General features: G+C 37.7%; 1 protein-coding gene across 5 annotated transcripts in view; it reads left to right on the top strand.

Annotated features, from left to right (window-relative positions):
* arhgef10l (Rho guanine nucleotide exchange factor 10 like) overlaps positions 1-17,791 on the top strand; it is a 127,281-nt gene that overhangs the window by 12,252 nt on the left and 97,238 nt on the right. For 2 of the 5 annotated variants that reach the window (XM_023325040.1, XM_023325042.1), the window contains 8 exons: positions 278-305; positions 9,377-9,522; positions 12,797-12,874; positions 12,969-13,099; positions 14,255-14,350; positions 16,036-16,144; positions 16,982-17,011; positions 17,188-17,288. In XM_023325040.1, coding sequence (XP_023180808.1) covers positions 278-305; positions 9,377-9,522; positions 12,797-12,874; positions 12,969-13,099; positions 14,255-14,350; positions 16,036-16,144; positions 16,982-17,011; positions 17,188-17,288 — 719 coding nt within the window. The remainder of the gene's footprint in view (positions 1-277; positions 306-9,376; positions 9,523-12,796; positions 12,875-12,968; positions 13,100-14,254; positions 14,351-16,035; positions 16,145-16,981; positions 17,012-17,187; positions 17,289-17,791) is intronic. The other 3 variants (XM_023325041.1, XM_023325044.1, XM_023325043.1) reach the window with 3 other exon arrangements.

Genomic DNA, 17,791 nt, shown 5'->3' with positions numbered 1-17,791 from the left:
TGTTTTGTTCAACATTTGCAGTGGGAGTGCTCAACAACCAGACAAAGTGGAGGCTCTAATGCAAAAGCTGTAAATCAACTTCATACTTGGATAACTCCCAAAACAGATTTTTTTTTCTCTTATCACAATATTAGTTCAAGATCCATCACATATTTGGACCTACAATGTTTTGATATTAAAAATATATGTATTTACAATAAAAAAAGCTTGCCCTAGGTTTCATTTATTGGTTATAGTTTGTCTCATGGTCACTGATTTTTCTTTTTTTTTTTTGTAGATGTTCCAGCCGCTGAGTCACCAAACGAGTAAGTTGCATTTGACTTTTATTGCATCATGGAGAAAACAACTAAAGGGTGGTGCATAAACGTAACTTGATACGGCAGCACAACACTCTTATGTCAGTATTCCAGAGATAATGTCATGCTCCCCCTCTTTCTAAACATCCCACAGTGGGTGGGAGACAGTATGATGTTATGCTACAGTATTTAACTGTAGCATAACAGTTAAATACTGTATTTAACTGTATGCTACAGTTTGTACATCACTTTGTCATGTACAAAGTGATGATGTAATGGAATTTTTGGGGGAAATCACAAGATTGTGTGATATTGCATGCAGTATTAAAGATCAGCTTTATTTATGTTTACAAAGCATGAAGGTTAATCAGTTCAACTGTGTTTTAATTCATTGGCCACAGAAAATAAAATTAGTTGGTCGAGCTCTTCAACTGCAGACACATTCTGACAAAGATGCAATACAACAGATCACACATAATTAAAACATTAAGATTAGAGTTAGGAGTTCAGAAACCATACACCACTGCTCCTCATTATTATCAAATGAATAACAAAAACATCTAGTGTCACTCTAAGATCTCGTTTTAGTTTTTTCTAGAAGACAAGCCAAGCAGAAACACTTTTTGACTCAGTAACAAACACGTTTAACATTCAGTGCATGTCTGGATGTAGCCTTATTTTTTTTTGCAAGTGTTCCATTTATTGGTGATAGTGCTGATGACCCTGTAACCACAACAGTCTGAGTTGCATCTTGCAAACATAAACAGCTGTCCATATAAACTATTAAGGTCAAAGCCCTTCTGAAAAGCACAGAAAACCACAGTGCACAGAGTAGCCAGTGTTGGCTGATAATGAGGCAGCAGCAGTAAGATTAAGTAGTCCACTTCCTACTGAATGAATTTAGTTGGAGGCTGTACACACTGCATCATCAAAACTATACAGGGAGACTGGCAGTCAAATTTGTCATTTTCTACATTTTCTTGTTTTTAAAAAAGTTTAAGGAAAGTTGTAAGCAGTAATGTTAAACTGCTTGGGAAAGAGGCCTTTATTGATTATGGTAAGATAAGATGAGATAATTGATTTGTCCCCCATGGAATAAATCTGTCTTAGAAAAGAGGACAAGACTGCAGTCAATCAAATTTAAAACACACTAATGCACAATATTAATGTGCAAAGGAAAGCACTGACTTCAAAGTGCATTTAAACAAACATACAGTCAAACCCAGATTTTAGCATGGGCTTACCGGGCCCAGGGCCCCTGCATTTTGAGGTCCCTGAAAGATTTTTTCAGGGCCCTCAATTTTTGTGAATGAATAAGGTCAGAATACCTTAATTTTATCACTGGCGAAGAGGATTTTGGTGACATTGTTGAAACCCCACCATATACATATATATACAGTACAGACCAAAAGTTTGGACACACCTTTTAATTCAATGAGTTTCCTTTATTTTCATGACTATTGACTTTGTAGATTCACACTGCAGGCATCAAAACTATGAATAAGACATGTGGAAATATGCACTAAACAAAAAAGTGTAAAACAACTGAAAATACCCCTTATATTCTAGTTTCTTCAAAGTAGCAACCTTTTGCTGTGATTACTGCTTTGCACACACTGCATTTTCTTGATGAGCTTCAAGAGGTCGTCACCTGAAATGGTTTTCACTTCATAGGTGTGCCCTCTCAGGTTAATAAGTGGGATTTCTTGCCTTATAAATAGTCATGAAAATAAAGAAAACCCATTGAATTAGAAAGGTGTGTCCAAACTTTTGGTCTGTACTATATATATATATATATATGTTAATGACTTAATATATATATATATATAATATTTATTTATTTATTATATATAGTGTGTGCATGTTAATGTGCAACTGTATAACCATGATTAAGTAGGGCCCGCACTATGGCTCAAGCCCAGGGGCCCACACCCTCCTAAATCCGGCCCTGCATACAGTGCCCGTACATGAAAGTCAGTTCAATTGTGTAAGACGGGTTTTAAAAAAACTTATCTTACTTCAGATGTAACTATGAGTTTAGTCATAATGCATATTAGATCTGTTGTAAGAGTCAGTTGGACTTAAGTCAGACTATGACAAGGTCACTCTAAAACCTTCTTTTTTATTACTGCTTTTAAGCCATTGGTAGATTTGCTTTTCTTTAGATCAGTATCCATCTACGTAACCCAAGTGTCCTTGAGGATGAAGTCACAAACTGATGGTTGTACATTCTCCTTGCTCTGGTTGACAGCAGAATTTATAAGTGTGTTGTTGATTCCTTCTTGAAGTCATTTTTGTAGGCTGGGAAGGTTCACTGCTGTTCCATGTTACTATCATTTCTACATAATCCTCTTTGGTAGTTCCCTTCTGTTTAAAATGTTTTTATAAATAGTTCTACAACCTTTTTTCTAGACTGATTATTGTTAATGACTTAATTTCTGAGCTGTCATATTAATTTCTATTGTTTGGAGGATAATTTGTTTTAACCTCGATGTTGTCAGACAGGTTCTGGGTGTTGCTGGTGAAACTGAGCCAAGACATTTAGTTAATCTAAGTAAATCCATAATTTAGCAATACAAGCTTTATATTTCCACACAGGTAAGTTGGTTTAAATAGCTATTTCTCCTCAATAGCAAACATAACTTCCAAATATTAGCTTTTATGCAAGCTGTCTTCGACTGAAATTGAACTCTGTTTGATCTGAAACATTTAAATATGACTAGAAAAGCAATAAAAGAAAAACAAACATTGCATGATTTGGACAAATGTTTTTATGTGTAATTTTATTACACTTTGTTAACTACTATAACCTGCAACACAGTTTTCTCTCGTATGTGCTTTAGTTATTGAAATAGAAATAAAAGGGTCAAAATCTGAAGTAGCAGGTCACACCTCAAAGGAAACTGAAAATTGTCATGGATCAAGAAAACCCTTCTTGTTGCATCTCTAGACTTATTTGGTCCTTTAAAAATGTCCAGACAGTTTTCCCCCCCAAAGTACGACAGTACACACTCAGTTGAAAACTAAATTAAATGCATTTGGACATTTATGTTAATACATCCATTTGTGCATGTCATTCTGTGCAGTGGGTACATTTTTATACCGCTGCATACTGAAATCTTGACAGTGATGTGCAAGCAGGTTATAAACTGGGACATTCTGTCTAGAAGGAACAGATTTCTTTTTAGAGTTCTACTCGTCAGTGCTTTGAGCTGTATGAATAAAATTCCATCAGTCTTTATCATATTTAGGTCGTTAAAGATCGCTTAAAAGCCCACACAAAGTGCAAACCTCACAGGTTCAAAACACGGTCTTTGGCTGATTAGAAATCCTTTCATGGCTGCCTTTTTGACAGTATGAGTGACAGCTCCATCAGCTTCCTATGAGCACCGCTTCAAGGTGTGTTTTGTTGTGTAATTCAAAGCTTATTTCAGGCTGCCTGCAAACTGAGGGAAGGGCTAATCAGCCCTTTAAGCTGAAAACACCTGCAGTACCATTAAGAAGCAGATGTGTCAAAATGTAGTGTCATAAAACATAAAGTAACTGCAGTAATCTGTAGCTCTGAGACCAGATTTTCTGATAATTTAGGTATGATGCATACAATACTGATAAGTTAAGCATTTATTTGTGATGTAAAATCCAATCTTGCCAAGATACTCAGAAAGGTGCAATAATAGCAGCAAACAGTCTGTCAGTCTTATAAACATCTAAAATATTTTATTATTTCAACTCTTACTCACTGTTTTTGTATCTAAACATTTGTGGGAGTATCACCTTACTCTTGTGCCCATATTCAGCATCTGTCTTGTTTTTGCTTATCCATATCCCACATGCAGATTCATTCACACATACTTTTACTTATTTTTTAGACTTATTTAAATTTTGTCATGCTATAACCAAAATGCCAAGACAATTGATTAGGATTTTATGCTGTGTAGCAGAGCACAATTGTGAAGTGGAAAGGAAAGCAATACTTGTTTTTCAAAAATTTTTACACATAAATCTGGGTAGGGAAGTCTGCACACATGTTAAGCCTCATTGAGCCGATACTACTCATTACCAGCTATTGCAGCAAAAGCAGCCTCAGGTGTTTTGGATTTTCACATCTGTGGATGAACTTTTGAAAGCTAGTAGTAACCAACTCTGAGCTGCTGTTTGATGTATTTCCTTAATTTATATTTCTTTGTTGTAAATGTATGCCTCATACACCACAATGCTCAGGCTTAGTTTTAACTGTTGCTGGCACCTTATGCTTTATTCCCATTTATAGTTATTGTATATATAATGTTTTTGCTTGTCTGTCCCTTCCTAGACTGTACATGGACTGGGTGGATGTAAGCAAGTGACTTTTTAAAAAATTAATAGTTAAATGTTTTCTGATCTGATTTGACATCGATAGATTGATATTTTTACCCATTGCTGTTTGGAAAATAGTTAAAAATTAGACTGGATGTGCATTAAATTTAAGTCCTTCCCAAAATAGTACTTCAGTTATACTAACTGGAGTGATGTAGCTCCAAATGAAAACAAGTTAAAGAAAGTATTAAAGGAAGTAAGGAAGTATAAACACTTATTTTTCTGGTCTGTCAAAAACAGGACCATTAATGGTTTTAAGGAGAAGATGTGAGAAATAGTTCAGAGTGGTCTGAATAATTTTGAAATACACTGTTGAAATATTAAACTTTAGTAATATATACACAGCATTACCTTTATAACACATTATTTTGTAAGTCTCAGTGGGGTCTTGAACAAAGTGCTATCTTTGTCATTCCCTATCCAAATACTTTTTTTTATTTAAAAAGAAAAAAGACCGTTTGAACTTTTCTCCCAATTAGAAATAGATTTTCTCCAAAGAATGCAATCTGTCTGTCTACTGGCTAAAAAGATGTATAACTGATCTAAAATGACCTCACATATAACATTACTTCATATCACCTTGTTGTGAAAAAAAAATACACTTATAAAAGGTTGTTAGCTTCCAGCCCTAGAGACACAGTAAATGATCATGTGATAGTTTATTGATTCTTAAAAGGGAACAGGCTTCTTACCTTCCTGGCTCTGTGGGGGGAGGAGTGAAAGGGGTCAGCAGTCAAAGTCACCTAAAGAACAGCAGCCCGGGAGCTGACTGACTGATGTTCTCTTTCTAAAGAATATTTTATCTTGAACTTAAGGAGCTTTTATATTTGATTGCCCCAAGCAAACTGAATCATATCAGCCCACGTAAAGCAATATTAAACAAACTTAAAAAAAAAAAGAATTCTAGCCATGAAGACTCTCTTTTTAGACTGTGCTTTGTATGCTATGTATGTTTACTTATTTTGATCAAGCTAAGAGAATGCAGGATCAAGAAAAAAAAACCATGGCATAAATCTTATTAAATTTATTGCTCTGCAGTTTTTGGGGCCAATTTGATGAAAACATGCAGGGGCCCTAAATTACATTATTTTGATTATGCCTCCCCCACCCCACTCCCCGCCTATGCTCAGAGGAAGTGTGCTCAGAAACCTCTACTCATAGCTGACTTCAGGGTTTGTGTTTCTGGCCTTTCCTGTGCTGAAAGGACTGAGCCGAATTTATACGCAGGTGTTAACCTGTCGTTGTGTGTGAATATTTCTGCTGAGTGTATATTCAAATCTCTGAATGGCTGGATACGTGTGTACTCAAGTATGTGTGTGCGTGTGTTTGTGCATGTAATAAAGCCACCATGAGGTCTTGGTAATTCCTCACACAGGGAGATTTCTGCTGAGTGCACATTTCCACTTTGGGTTTTCAATAGAGTGGCCTTTTAAAGGAGAGCTACCAATAGCACTTTCCACAATCTAGGGGTTAAGTCTGTCAGCACACTCCCAAGATCTGTCAGCAGTTTTAGAACAATACTACCAAAATTTCTTTTGGGATATATTTTTCCCATTACAGAAATATGGGATTTTCTTTTGAATTTGCAAAGGTAGCAGCTTAGTTACTTATTGGCTCAAGGAAGCTTTATCCAACTGTGAGATTTGTATATGTGCCGATGTCCGATTCCTTCAGCTTCACTTTTTATATCGTTTTAATTTCATTTTCAATAAACACACTGAACTCAGCCGAGTGCACCGACAAGATGAAGACTAAATAAACCATGAAAATATGGCATCTCTCTTTCACTTGTTTGACCTTGGAGAGCAGAAGTTGTATGTTTTTGTTCAAGCTTTATTTTTTCACAAAAATTATTTCTTTTTGTAAGGAAACTCATCTTTAGTGCTTCACAGAAACCTTTTTTTCACAGCTCCTTTATTTAACATATAACCTTGCTGCCTTAGTTAGCAGAACTTTTAAAGCTAAAATAAATAAGCGAAACTGCAGATGCTTTAGAAGTATAATAAGGTGCAGCAAAATAAATATCCCGGGTGCTAAATAAATGGAATTTGTCATGTCTTGACGATGTTTAGCAGTGGAGCTGTGTGCATTGTGGAAACGGTTCAATAAGAAGGGGCGGCAGATGTTTATGGAGCAGATTTATGACCTGAGAACAAACAGAGCTCTAATACGGTCAGCACATTGCTTGTTCAGGTTTACAGAAACAGCTGTTCCCAGGAGGGGGCGCTAAAACAGGTAAAGCCCCCGTGTTCTTCCTGAAGGGAATGGAAACAGATGGAAGTGTGAGATTTGCATTCAAACAGCTCCCACTTAAGGCTGTGCTCTTCCCTGGGCTGTGTCATTTGCATTAAAAAATGATTTCCCCTCCCCACTCTCCTTGAGCTACATGACTCACTACAAGTTGTAGGCTCAGATAAGTTGTGAAGGCGTGCGCAAATATACACCCGGATCAATGGCGAAGCTGCTAAAATCACTCAAACCTGATGTGAATGTGTGCAGTCAGCCAGAGGATTTGTGTATCAGCATTGTTCTCTTTTTTCACACAGGCAATTTTAATGACAGGAGATCAGTTTATCGCAAGACTTGTGCTGGCAAATGGTTCTTTTTTGTTTTTTGCAATGGCGGAGATGAGTCTTATCATTTAGATGGAGATGAATTTTCCTGCTCCAGGGTAATACTGAGCTCTCTATGGAAGCTTGACACCACTGCAACACTAAATGACTACTATCACTGCCTCTCATGTGATTTGCTGGCAGAGCATTACATCTACATTTAGGTATGAGGAGAAGGTAAACACAGTGAGAATTGCTTTAATGTACAAAGATATCAATGTTGTACTTCTGAAAACATTGAAAAATTTTTGTTAATCAGTGCCTGCATGCATGATTGCTGTTCCATTTGACAGCACTTGTTGAATCCAAACATAAGCACACATCAGTCTGTTTAATGAGGTACTGATTAGGTGATCTTTTGAACTCTGACACTGGTGGAGAGCATGCTGGATACATGAAAGCAGTGAATGAAAATGCATCTTATTTTTATGCCAATGGCATCATCACTTTCCCACACATGTGACAATATAGAATACACAGTTTAAACCAAGATGAGCATAACATTATATGATTTTTCTTTTCTTGGATAATTGCAAAATTTTTGTTTGTGTTGTACTCAGAAACAGATGCTAAATGTGAAATCAGGAAAACTACAGATTTTGTGTTCTTCCAGAGCTCTAATGTACATTATAATATATATCTATGAAATTGAAGCTTATTTTTAAAATGACCAGAGTTTGGCCAAAAAACAAAGAGAAAAACAAAACATATTTTATAATTAATTCTTGTGCACAGTTTTTTTCTATCAGTGTGAGGTGTGCTTTTTGTTCTGATCCCAAAATGAAAAGTATGCAAAGTTTTTTGCTGTGTTCCAAATTATGGCACTTCTAAGTAGATGTTTACCTCATAAGTCTTTATCTTTGTTTTCCAATTCTGCTGCTGCAGGCTTAGCAAGTGTTGTTCTGATGTTGCAAAGAGGGGCAGATTTAATTAGTTTAGATGGGTCTCTCCTATATGCAGGATGTTGTCATATTATCAGTCATGTGGGGGAGGATGAAAACTCACTGGCAACGCAAACACAGTCACAGTGATTGCTGTGTCAACAAGATTTTCCCCTGTGATGTTATGCAGTCTGCTTCATTCAAAATAACAGCAGTGAAAAAGCAAACTGCTGCCATGACATAATGATTTGACAGCACACCGGAACAAGTTAATTTAAGTGTAACCTTTCCATGAGACTATTTACACACTGTCTCTTGGGCTATTCTTAGTACTAGTATTTTAATAGTTTTCTGGTCATTGTCGTATGTAATACAGTATCTGGTCGTTTTCAAGGATTTTCTCTTTCTTCTTTTTAATTTTTAACCTAGTTTACTGGTGTATATTGTTCAGTTATTTTAAAAGTTTGCAAAGAGCTTATTTTTTTTGTTTCAGAACATTTTTACTGGCAGTGTTGCTAAACTACAGTTTATTTCAACTTTTCTGATCAAATCTATGAAAAACACAAAAGATAACAGAGTTTGACACATAGAATGGTATTTTCCCAAGCAGTGTTTCCAAAACTCCCAAATGGAAACTACTACCTTCAAATGAAATTCCATGATAAATGTGAGAGAAAAATAGGGAAAAAAAAGAAACATTTTAACTCTTGATCTGATTTTGTTTTTGCTGTGTTAAAATAAACACCTCAATATTTATGGGATTGTGTAGTCCAGAAACATTCAGTTTTATATATAGTAGATAAATTGTATACTTTAATTTTTAAAACTGCACACCATGAACTGGTGCCAAAAGCTGCAGTGGCCATGTTTGTATTTTTTGCCAGATGCCATGTTTTATTTCCTTCTACAATGCTAAAAGATAAAAGGAACAAAGCAGAAAGGCTGCTGTGGAGGAAAAAATGGACAGTTTCCAACAAAGGGTTAGAAATATGGTCCTATTTCCACTGAACAAAAATAGATCCTCTTAAAGACATCTTTATCATTTGCAAGTAGCAATACGTGTTCCGTAAGACTTTAGGGAGTATGCTTTTACATGCTTGGATTGCAAACAACTATTCGACCCCCATCAACAAGCACTTAGCCTCCCCTTCCTCTCTGTGAAATTAACTTGTAATGAGGCACGCAGCACTCAGTGTTGGTTTAACTGTGCTAATGTTTGGGTACCTTCCAGGGTCTCAGCAGCACCAGCAGCAGCCGAGCCCAGTGCATCAGATCGTCGTTTGGGAGAGGAGCTTCCTGTGGTGCCGCTGTCTGATTCAGGAGATCGCAGCAAAGAAACCGTTCAGCAAAGCTCTGACTCGAGGGACATCTCTGAAGGTACCAAACAAAATTATACTGGCACTGAACTGATGTACCTTATATTGCAGTTAAAGGGTTTAATATCAGGCCAGAAAGATTAAGCCTACTGTAAGCTTGCCCTGGGATTCAGGCTCATTCCACTCATGTATTATAGTGTTCGCACTGTGGACAGATCTGATGGAAAACCAATTGGACCTCCAGAGATACGAAAACAATACTGTGGCCACACCATATAGAAACTGGCAGTGAAAATTGTGCACCAGTTGGCAATACACATTGCATGGTCCAACTTTGATCAAAGCTGGCAACAACACCACATTATACATCCGGGGTCAGTGTGTAACTGCAGTTGATTACTGCAATGAAAAAACATGAATATCATATACACACATATATAGGAATACACATCAACACAGCAAACAATGACTCAAACACACCTGTGTTCTGTTGGGATTTGATTTCTGTGCAGACATGACATGAATACAATTAATTCAGGATGAGGATCAATAGAGATCCATTTCCATGGGGAAAATTGCTTTTGGATTTTGACTCAGTCAGCAGGGCTGCCGTTATTTGAAAGCGGCTTAGAAATGAGAGATGCAAAGGAGCAATACTGCACAACATTTTTTTAATGTCTTCCTCTTCTGTTGATTTTCATACACAGAATTCCTCATACAAAATAGTTGAAAATTCAAAATTATATAAAACTTTTCTTTCTGCCATCTATATTTATGAAGCAAAAAAAGGGAAAAGCAAACTAACTTATCACATGGTAAAATCTAATGAGAAATCTTTCTCTTGTATTAATGTTTTTTTACTTTCTGCTTTGTAATTTTAGTCTTTAAACATCAGAGTCCAGAATGTATTTTGCATAATAATAACTTGCCAGCTTGTGCAAATTGGTTCTACATGCTGTCAGAGTTTTTCACATTGATCAAATATACTTTAGATGGTTCATTATGAATAATGAAGTGATTCCTGTTTGAAGAAGCAATCATTTGCCTTCAGTCCTTGAATGTGGTCATGACACATGAGATTGTGATGTTCTGACATTGATTTGTAAATGCTTCTCTCTTTTCTATTTATAACAATTAGTTATATTTATTATGATGGAGTATGTCAGCCTAGTGTTATTGTGCTGCCATATAAAGCTGAATAAACTATGCAAGGACAGCAAAGAACTTTCTCCTCACAAAACTTGAAGGAACAAGCGATGTTCCTCAGGGGACCAGTAGAATTTCTGGGCCTCCTAAATTCAGTTGCTTTCCTCTTTCTGCTGACACCTTTCTGACTGCACAACTAGGTGGAAATATATGAAAAGAAATGTGTTTTTTTTTTCAATTATGAAAAACAACAACAATATTTTAACATACATTTTTCTTCCCCAAGGGTTTCTTCAAGGTCCTTTAGAATTTTAGTCTGAATAATCCACAACAGGAAAGCACGTCTCCAGTAAGATTAATTAAAAACGGTGATTGTTGCTGTTCAGAGCTTAGAAGAGTGTGTAGACAAATCAGGGTTTAAAACCAAATCAATAAAGCTCACTGAGGTAAATTAGGCTGAAACACTCTCAAAGCAGTTAATGACAAATCCTGCCAGGCATGGAGATGGAATGGGTCAATAGCTCAAACAAGCTGGATACAATCGTGTTAAGTCACGTGGACAAAGCCGTTAGAGCAACATCCACAAGAGATGTGCTTGATCTCCCTAAGGACAAGGACCTTTAAATAAAGCGACTGGCCACTTAATTAGGTACATCTATTCAAATGCTTGTTAAAACAGATAGCAAATCAGCCAATCATGTTGCAACAACTCAACACATTTAGGCTTCTGGACGTGGGGAAGACGAGTTGAAGTACACAGAATCAGAATGGGGAAGAAAAGTGATTTAAGTGACTTTGAATGATGTGTGGTTGTTGGGACTTGACAGATTTTAACCATATTTTTCTTAAACATCTGATCTAGTGGGAATTCCAGGCATAACTATCTCTTTGGCTTACAGAAAATGGTCCAGGAAAGATGAAATATCCATTGTGTGGCCATTATACAGATGAAAAATGCTTTGTTCGTGTAAATTTTCAGAGCAGAATGTGCAGACCGCTTTGAGATGATAATAAGGCGGCAGTAGCTTGAACAAAATATAGCTAACTTCCTTCAGTACCTGAAACCAGACGTTGCTGTTTCTATGTTTTCCACATCCCTACTCTATAGTGGATCTTAGAGCAACGTCAATGACTCAATGCAATCAGTTGGACGTCCTTATAAATATTTTAATGAGTTATATTATAAACTGAAGCTGACTGTATTGTATTATAACTAGGGTCACAACAGAATGCATTTAAATTCATACATTTAAATTTAAACTGAGTTGAACCTCATTCAGTTTAAACCTAGGCGCAGAAAGCAGCAAAACATCATAGTAGCTGCCACTCCTTTAATTTGAAAGCAGGAAACTGAAGCTACAGTTTGAATAGATTCACCAAAATTGGGCAAAACAGACTGGAAAAAACTGTCTGGTCAGATGAGTCTCAGCTGGAACATTCAGTTTGGAAAGCTCAGAATTGGATGTAAACAACATGAAAGAATGAATCCACCCTGCATTGAATCAGTGACTCAAGCTGCTGTTGTTGCAATAATGCTGTTGGTAATAGCTTCCTGGGACACTATAGGCTCCGTAGCCTTAGGCTGCATTGCTTAAACACTGCAGCCTACCTGTGGATGTCCGTTTCTTTATGACCATGGTGTACACATTTTCTGAAGCTCATAAGATCTTGAACTTGAACAAAACAATAAAATATGTTCCACACTGTACTCCAGTGGGCTCCACAATCACCAGCTGTCAGTTAAATAAAGCACTTTTGGAATGTGGTGGAATGGGAGATTTGAATCATGGATGTGTAGCTGACCTGACAAATCTGCAGCAACTGCATAAATGATCTCTGAGGAATATTTCTGACAGCTTATTAAATCTTTACCACTAAAAATGAAAGCAGGTACTAGCAAGGTGTGTCTAATAAAGTGGCCAGTGAGTGTATTCATAGGTCTAGGTTATTTTCTAGCAAAAGCAAATATATTTTGTTCTGCCTCAAAATATTCAGACAAGAGAAAAACTGCATGTGAATGTCTTTGTGTTTTTCCTCTTGAGAGCAATAACATTTTGATCTATCAACAGAAAGTCCTAGAATGCCACTGCAAAAACGATTGAAGCTAAAAAGCAAAACTCATGTGTTTGTGCAACTTGATGAAACTTTTTTTTTCTTCTGTTTTTTGTCTATCTGTGCGGTTGACACAGAAGCAGGAGCACCAGAGGCTTCGTTAGAGGTGATCTATGATGACGTTCCCAGCGAGGAACCTCTCTCCCCTGATGAAGGTCGGCGGCTGCAGAATTGTGTTTGCCTCAAATGTTTGCTCTCTCATGACCTCCAACCTGCAGCCCCTGACCTGCTGTGTGTTTGTGTGTTCAGCAGACATGATCTATGAAGATGTCCAAAGAGAGAGTGGTCCTTTGGAGGCAAACAACGGGTGGAGCTCCAGTGAGTTTGAGAGCTATGATGAGCAATCTGATAACGACGCCAAGCTGCCGGCAAGGAGCAAGGTAGACCCCATGTCAAATCATTCCTGATATCTGTGTATATGGCTCACAGACAGGCCAGGTTGTTTGGGTCGGTTTTTCAACACTTAAAACAATATCAAGGAGAATATTTCATTCGCTGCATCTCTTTTGCAGTACTCTTTATTAATGTATAGAAGTGGAAGGAAGTGGTAAAGGACATGAAAAATGCATAAAAGGCTGTCAAGTTTTATGCGAGCATTGTGAGATGAAAGTAAACATGAGACATTTCTGTTTGAAAAGCCACAGATTCCCTTGCCTCTTTTCTGCCAAGACTGCTGGTAATCACTGTGATGCTCCACAGTGTGCCGCTTCCACATGATGGCACTGTGTGCACATTGACATTGTGCTGCATTTTCTTTACGCTCCAGAAGCTTTAAATGTGGCTTCATCACTGCAGACATATGGGAAATCTGTAGTTGAGTCATTACTAATGTATAGATTTATACCTGCTTTCATTCAAACCTGAACATTGAAGGTGTTTCTGCATGGTTAATACTCTACTGTAATCTAAGAGGATACAGAGTTGAACTAATAATGTGAAAAACAAATGAGGCCAGAGGTAACAAAAATTCTTCTTGATGTGGGACAGGGAAAATGAGTTGCTTGGTAATTACACTGAGGTGCGGTGTGAAAAATGCCCCCACCGTTCTGTTGGCAGGTTTGTCTCAGACCGCTGAACAAAAGGAAGAATTCAGGTGTGCTGGATTTTACAATTAATGAAAAAAAAGCTCAACTATTAGAGTCCAGCACCCTTCATCAGAAACACATTGTTTTTAATTAGTTTCGCCCAATTAATTTTTCACCCGGTGAAGCCGAAGTTCTTGTTTAAGAAACCTGGGAGAGCTGCAGTAAAGTTTGTTTAGTTAATATTTGCTCCAAACTGCTTGCAGCCACTCTGAACCCTACATAAATCAGCGACCATTAGACACGACGCCTTTGACCACAGCAGTGCTCCGAGCTTTCACTCTCTGCGCTTGTGATTAATTCCCAGTGTTTCTCGGCTTTTCATTCCCCTTGATGACTTTGCATACCTTTCCTCTTCTGGTTTCTTTTTCTTGCTTTCCTCTTCCCTTTGGCTTTTGTGGCTTAACACTCCATGCACCTGTGCCCACCCGTCCCCATCCGATCCCCCTGTAGCTCTCACCTGAAGTGGATCGGCTGAGGGAGCGGTGTGCCAGGACCAAACGTGAACTGGCTATGAGGCTGTCTGGAAAGCACAACTATGACATCAAGGTATAACCCCAAGCAGCAACGGAACATAGTTACAGTTGCCCTGAACAATTTCCAAGATTTTCTACCTTCAGTGTGATATATATTCTATACAATGCAAATGAAAAACAAGTAAATCTATAAGGGAAAAATATACTGTACAGTAAGAATTAAACTAGGTTAAATAATCTGACTGCATAATTGCAAATGCACTGAAACTCAGTTCAGCATTCTTTTTTTCTTTCTGTGAAAAAACCTTTCATCAGTTTCAGTGAAGAGATGGCAACAGTGAAAAAACAGCAGATATTCACACTGTTCTGCAAGTGACAAGAATCTCATGTGTTCTTCATATATCTGAACAAAGAAGAAGGGCTTTATTAAAACAGAATGCTTATATATCAAAGGGGACCTCTTGATCTGGCTAAAATCTCCACAGGACAGTTTGTCTGAAAGAAACAAAGTTTTGGTATATTTGGCACGGAAACAATACTGCTCATTACAAATGGAACATTGTGTGTAGTGGTGGTAGCATTATTATTCTTAGGAGTGAAAATTTGTTATTTGTTAAATTGCATAAAATTCTGAATAGTGAAAAATTTCTGTGTTTCTTTTACTTAAGACCTTCAGGTATCTATTAGAGTCCAGACATATATCCAAGTCAGTAAAAGAATAACTTCATGAGAGAAAATGTAAAGCTTTCCAATTGCTGAGAACAGAACAGGATTGGACTGAAATTTTTTGGATGAAGACTTGGAAGAAGACATGTTTCAGTCTGGTAGTTATGGAGAATTTTCCAAGGTTGTTAGTTTTAAGGTGTAAACATTTATGAAAGCAGGTTGTTGCAGCTCTTCTATTCATATAGTTTCTCAAATAACCCATTTATTAGATTTTCTTGTTTTAATTATACACAACATATGTCACACCAAAGGTGGATTACATTTCCTTTTTTTAAGTCTCAAAAGGCTGTAATTTTAATTGGGGTGTGTACACTTTCGAAGCCCACTTTGTGTCACATAATTTCATAGCGGAACTCAACTCCCTCTGCTATGTGTTTAACTACAGGATTGATGATCACCCAGAGCTGATAAATGCAATCTGTTATGCTCAGCTGACACAATGGCTTAATTGGCTCGCTGTGCCATCCTTCTTAGCTCTTCCTCTGCTCTGTGGCTTTGCTTTGAGACTATTGATCGGCCTGTTAGGCTCCCGTTTTATGTTTCCCTGCCTTGTTTAATATCAAGACAAATTCATGAAACTCATTAATTATTTAATAATAGTCTGCGTGTTTGCCTCCATAAACATCAGTGCAACTTGCTACCACTTTTTGACCTACTTTCTCGGAGTAGCATCATTTAAAAATACTACTCCCCTGAGTGTATTCTTGGTCTGTGGAGTCTGGTTGCATGGCCTCTGCGATGCTCAGGGTGGAGTTTGTGGTCAGCTGAATTTTTCCCACGCAAGGCAGCTGATGTGGATCTCCCTCTCTTACCATAATCTTTCCATGATATGCTCACAGGCTCTCTGATTAGAAAGCCGTACAGCGACCCACAGGGGAGTCGCAGATGGTGAGGCTCATGATGAGCCTGCTGAGCGCCACTTCACTCTGTCTCTCTCCGGAGGAGCACCGTAGGTTATCAAGCCACCGCAACATGGCACTTCCCTCCAGCTCTGATGCTCCTTTGTTGTCTTTGTGTGCTCCACGCAACCAGGTTCAGCAGCTCATGAGGGCGGCAAGAACTGGAACGAAGGATGGACTCGAGAGGACCAAAATAGCCGTCATGAGAAAAGTGTCATTCCTGCAGAGAAAAGATCAAATGGGTAATTGAGGAAATTTTTAAAACTTTGCTGCTCTTGAGTTATGACTATAGAACGTTGTGTAATTTCTAAAGGAATCTGTAGATGCTTTAAAATTCATTGGCGCTTTTATAACATAAAAGACAGTTTACTTGGGTAAAAATCCAGCTTCGCCAAGCCGAATAGGAGTATCTAAGATGGTTGGGGTAGAAAGTCTGTTTTTTTTCTTTTCAGAAATCCCTTGAGGCAAACATGAAAGTACCGTGGAAGAAGAGATCTTACTGATTATATTTAAAATAAATGAAAAAGACAAGCTTTTGCAATTTCAAGTAAGATGGGGTGGGAGTGTGGGTGAGAAAAGTTTCTGGTGTGCAAGAGAGAAAACATCCCATGTGGTATCATGGAGCTTGTGTTTCAGGAACCTTACAGTATAGACAGATCCGCATCAATGAATAGATAGCAGCATCATTAAGATAGATGGCAGACTCATGCCTGGAACACATCTTTAAGTCATCACACAAAGGATAGGAAGGACAGTGCTGCTATTTTTAGGTATTGATCGCCTGAAATCTTCATTGCTTTGTATGTTTCATCCAAAAATCCTCTGTTATAATTTTAAAGGCTTTAATTGGACTAATGAAACCTTCTGCTGTGTCTTAATGGCTATGGGTGAATTGGGGATTTTCACAGTTATATGCCGTTGTGCCAATGCAGAGATAAGAATGTGTTGGATTGCTTTTGTGCCTGATTTACTCCTACATACAGTATTGCCCTGAATTTTCTTCCTTTGCATGTTCTTTACTTCTCTCTTTCTCTCTCTATCTCACATTTCCTCTGCTCTCTCCCTTTTTTATTCTTCAGAGAGTTCAGAAGTTTCTTCATATTTTAGAGGTAATAAACTTAGCGTGTCACTGTGTCTCCAGCTGCTCTGAGATCTGAAGGCTGCCTTTCTGTTATTCTCTGTCCTTGTCACATTCTCTGTTACACACACACGCACACGCACACATTACTCAGACACAGCAACAATCTGAAACTGCTCTCCTTTTTTTCATTTCTGAAATCTGCAGAGGAGGAGGATGATGCTGGATACCTGGATGTGGCTGTGTCAGAAGTGAAGCATCCTCCCCCGCAACTGAGCCCCATGCCAGAAGGGTTGACCAACCACCAGGTGCAGCTGACAGCAACCCCATCATCCATAAAAATCTATAACAGCTACACTTGTTAACAGCTTAGAAGCTAGTAGTTTGACTAGAAAAGCTAAAGAACAGTAAAACGTGCAATGTTTCGTAGAGTATATTGTTCGGGGGAGGCTTGTCACTTTGGTAAATTGAAAGTGGGGCTTTCCAACATGTGGTGAAAGTAGTGAAAGGGTCTATTTGCACCCAAACACAAGTAGTGTTGGTACAAAGCCAAGTCTAAAAACAAACTAGAGTCAAACCTCTGTTTATTGTGTTCAGCTTAATCGGTTTCCAGAAAGAGTATATAACCTGCTCACATGATTGCTTGTTCAAAAGAAAAAAAAGGATGAAGAAAATCTATTTATTGTTCTGATGCTACGTACATGAAGCGTCCTGTCTATTTTTCTTAACATTGTCTTGTTAACAATGTCTTGTTGTATAGTCTACATATTTACTGTATTTGATACACATTATTGTTCTTCCAAAGTTAAAA

Source organism: Xiphophorus maculatus, chromosome 20 (assembly GCF_002775205.1).
Source record: "Xiphophorus maculatus strain JP 163 A chromosome 20, X_maculatus-5.0-male, whole genome shotgun sequence".
Classification (NCBI taxonomy): Eukaryota; Metazoa; Chordata; class Actinopteri; order Cyprinodontiformes; family Poeciliidae; genus Xiphophorus; species Xiphophorus maculatus.
Note: the sequence above shows the minus strand (reverse complement) of the source record. Positions and strands in the feature narration are given on the sequence as shown.